We start from the raw sequence: 4,006 nt of genomic DNA, 5'->3' as shown, positions 1-4,006 counted from the left end.
AGCAGCAGCAGCAGCAGCAGCAGGAGCAGCAGCAGGAGCAGGAGCAGGAGCAGGAGCAGGAGCAGGAGCAGGAGCAGGAGCAGCAGCAGGAGCAGCAGCAGCAGCAGGAGCAGGAGCAGGAGCAGGAGCAGGAGCAGGAGCAGGAGCAGGAGCAGGAGCAGGAGCAGGAGCAGCCCGCAGTCGATGAGGCGTGCGCTCGCTTCGAGGTGTGCGACGGCCCGCAAGCCGGCCGTGCCAGCGCCGGCTGGTCCAGCGCAGGCGGCAGCAGCGGCGCGGCGAGCGGCCTGGAGAGGGTCGAGGAGTGCTCGGACGAGGGGCACGGCAATGACGAGGCGCACCATGCCGAGGCGCTGCAACCGTGGGCAGAGGGGGCGGCACGGCCAGACGCCATTGGGCACCAGGAGCAGGGGGCTGCTGCGGCGGTGGAGATGGCAGCGACGGCCGGTGTCGCAGCCGCCGAGGTCGAGGGGCAGCCGGAGGTCCCCATTATCTATACTGCGGGCGGCCTGCTGGATACGTCGGCCGCAGCGGCCGCGGCAGGGGAGGGCGAGGCGACTCCGCGGGTCGGCGCCGGGTCGCCGCAGCACTTCCCGTTTTCGGCGACCCCGACCGAGGCGCCCAGCTCGCCCTGCGGCAGCACCCACAGCACCTTCAGCTGCAGCAGCAGCCAGCAGCAGCAGCAGCAGCAGCAGCAGCAGCAGCAGCAGCAGCAGTGGGAGGGGCTAGAGATACTGTCCCACCTGCACCTGCAGCGCAGCCCGCCCGCGGGCGCGGCGCGGCGGCGGCAGCAGCAGCTGCAGCAGCAGCGACGGCGCAGCTCTAGCAGCAGCCACGGGGGCGGCGGCGGGGGCGGCAGCTTCAGCGGAAGCGGCGGGGCGGCCCGCGGGGTGTTGGGGCCTCTGCTGGGGGTGCGGCGGCAGCACGGGCGGCGCAGCTCAGCGGAGTATGTAGGGGGGGACGAGGATGAGGAGGAGGGATGGTAGACACGCCGTTTGCAGGGGGCAACTTTCTCTGGTTGTGTGCGTTGAGGCAGCTTTGGAAATTTTGAACTGAGCTTGTGGGACAGCAGGCGAGGGGTGCGTGTGAGTGTTGCTCACAGAATTCAAGGGGACGTGCATAAAGCAGACGTGAGTGAGGCGACTCTCGCAGGATGTGATTAATCGGACATTGCCGCACAGGCGCCGTCACGGAATCTGGTGATTTGTAATCACTGCCTGCGGTGGTGGCACGCAACGCTCGGGGCACCAAGCAACCGCCCGGGGGCAACAGCTCAGCCAACGGGCAGGTGCAACAGTCGCTTCATGTCAGCGGCGTCGTGCAGGGCATGTGAGACAACGCATTTGGAGCCTCAGTAATCATATGGAGGAGTTTGAGGGGCCCTCTGGGCAGCTGGTGCGGACCTCAACCCCCTGCACCATCACGCCCGACACAGTCAAGCAACAGTCAACTCATCAGGCGGGTGACACGCGGAACAGTGACTTGTCTGGCAGTCGAGGCTCTTTGCACAGCCGGTGCAAAAGCAAGCCTGTCCCAGCGACCGCAGAGCTCGGATAAACGTGCTCTGTGTCCACCAGCACGCAGATCGTTACCTGTCGGCACGGCACGCGCGAGTCCAAGATCCGCAAAATAGCTGCCCGAGTGGCTCTGACACAGCGTAAAGTGCCGGGAGCTCATCACATTGCGTCGTGCACGAACATACCCTGTGCAGGACTCTTAGACCATGCAGCAGCGTAGTTTTCGCGGCTCACCTGTGTTGTCGCAAAGTGGACGAGATGGCGGCAGCAGCGGGGACGCGGGCGTCTGCGGCGGCGACAGTGCAGGCGTCAGGGCACACACTGATGCGGGAGGCAACAGCGCAGCTCTCGGCAGCGTGTCTGGCAGAAAAAGCAGCCTAGGAGGCCTCTCAAACACATCCAGCTCTGGAGTGGGAAAGGCGGCGCCCTCCGTTGGCGGCGCCGCTTCGGGTGAGTGCGGCGGGCTGGTGACGCGGCTGCGTCAGCTGCGGCGTGCCACGCGCAGGCGCGCCTTGGCAGCGCTGCTCCCTCGCGGCGCCTGCATTGTTCACCCGCGCAAGCCCCAGCCTGCATGCACCCGCATCGCGCCACCTGCCTCAGCCAGTATTCCCGCAGCGCTGCATTTCCGTCTTACAGGCATCCCCGCGCCCGCTGGCCCCCTTCGCCACTGGTGCCCCAAAAAGCAGGGGTGACCGCCGGCCTGCGCGGCCTGGGCAAAGCCGCCCTAGGCGTCGGCGGCGCCGGCATGTCGGGTGCGAGCGCCCTCGCGCGCGCCGCGCCGCGGCGGCAGGGGCTCCCTCCGACGGCGAACTCGGCTGCACGCAGCTCGCCAGCTGCCCCCCTGGCCTGCATTTCACACACGGCATCGCACCCTCCGCTGCCGACGCCTGTCCCTAGCAAGTTTCCCCCTCGCCCCTCCGCCCACAAGCCGCACCCCTCCCCCCGGCCGAAGCGCGCGGTGGGGCCAACCTGCTCCGTCCGGCATGGTTCCCCCCCTTTCACACGGACCCAGCCGACCTGGCCCCCCTCCCTGGGCTGCCCGCGCAGGCGTCACCGCGGGGCTGAAGGGGGTGATGTCATCGGGCAAGGGGTTCAGGGAGTTCCTGCTGAAAGGCAAGATCGTGGAGCTGGCGGTGGCCGTCGTGGTCGGGTGAGTCATCGAGTGACTTGTGGAGTGGAGTGTGCGGTGTGTGTATGCATACGTGGGCGTGTTTTCTTATTTGTGGTTTTTATTTGTCGATATGATAATGTGTGTGTGTAAGTGTGTGTGTGTGTGTAAGTGCGTGTTGTTAAGTTTGTGTATGTGGGGCATGGAGGTGGGGCGGTGGGGGTGGCGCAGATGGAGAGAGTGCACACGCCACACGCACGCGAATCACAACCCCGACAGACGCGCCGCGCAGCAGCCCGAGCGGCGCCGTTGGGCCGGCGCCCCGCCGGGTGGCCGTCGCATCGCCGCGCAGCGGCCCCTTTGACTGACCCGAGTCCGACGCCCCCCGCGGGCCGCGGGCGCGTTTGCAGCAGCGCGCCTCCTCCCAGAAACACGCCTGCAATACAAACTCCGAAAAACGACATCTTGTTTCGGTCTGCAACCCTTACATCGGCCTGCAGCGCGGACCGCCACGTTGACCGCCTCATCCTCCCCCCCCCCGCTGCACCCTGTCGCAGCCTGGCGTTCAGCAATCTGGTCACCGCCATGGTGAAGGCCCTCATCACGCCGCTCATCGCAGCCATCTTCAGGGGCGTCAGCTTCAGCGTGAGTTGACCGCCGCAGCGCGCAGGTTTGACCGCGCGGGGCCGGGGGCCGCGGGGCGACACGCAGGCGCGAGCACCTCTCCAAGCGTACGCGGATCCCCCGCGGATTTCTTTTCTGTCGCGAAAGCACCCATCGTCAGGGGGCCTTGCACCCCTCCCAGCGCAGCTCCCCTCAACCCCCGCCCCACATTGCCAAGCTGCCTTGCCCACGCTGCGCGTCGCCCCAGTCACCGAGCCACACACGCGGTCCATCCCCTCCCCCCACTCCCAGCCCCTCTCACACCAGTACCCGCATTCCTCTCACACCTTCCATCCCCCTGCCCCATCCCCCATGCACACACAAAGTTTACTCACACGCACACACACAGACACACACACACACTGTTTGCCCCCGCACCCAACCACCTCCCACCCCCCCCAGGAGCTCTATTTCACGGTCAACGAGTCCAGATTCATGTGGGGGGAGTTTGTCAACGCCTTCATTGTGTTCATCCTCGTGCTCAGTGAGAACCGGCCAGGCTCCCGCCGCGGCCGGCTGGCCGGGGGCGCACCACATAGCTTGCTGGGGGAAGGCCCCAGACCGGCGGCACGGCGGGCGACCCTCTGTCTCGGCTGCGCCCCCTTCCGCGCGCGGGGCGGCGCCGGCTGGGGCGGACGCGGCGCCGACTGAGAGCCTGCGGCGCCCTTCGATGCTGTGCCCTGGTAGGGCCCTGGACCCGCCCTTGCACTCGCCCCCCCCC

General features: G+C 67.5%; 2 protein-coding genes across 2 annotated transcripts in view; both read left to right on the top strand.

The window, feature by feature from the left end:
* The window catches only part of MNEG_14102 (hypothetical protein), a gene marked incomplete at both ends in the record, with an annotated part of 2,006 nt that extends 1,023 nt beyond the window's left edge, over positions 1-983 (top strand). Inside the window, one exon of the mRNA XM_014037427.1 lies at positions 6-983. Coding sequence (XP_013892881.1) covers positions 6-983 — 978 coding nt within the window. The remainder of the gene's footprint in view (positions 1-5) is intronic.
* Positions 984-2,259: 1,276 nt separating this feature from the next.
* MNEG_14101 (hypothetical protein) lies at positions 2,260-3,267 on the top strand (the record flags this gene model as incomplete). Its single annotated transcript, XM_014037426.1, has 3 exons — positions 2,260-2,266; positions 2,562-2,664; positions 3,180-3,267. Coding segments are annotated over 3 exons (198 nt in total), but the record flags the coding sequence as incomplete, so codon positions are not given.
* Between the last annotated feature and the right edge of the window lie 739 nt (positions 3,268-4,006).

The sequence above is a fragment of the Monoraphidium neglectum genome (assembly GCF_000611645.1).
Source record: "Monoraphidium neglectum strain SAG 48.87 unplaced genomic scaffold scaffold04256, whole genome shotgun sequence".
Taxonomy (NCBI): Eukaryota; Viridiplantae; Chlorophyta; class Chlorophyceae; order Sphaeropleales; family Selenastraceae; genus Monoraphidium; species Monoraphidium neglectum.
The sequence above is the reverse complement of the archived record's forward strand: the minus strand, read 5'-3'. Positions and strand labels throughout refer to the sequence as shown.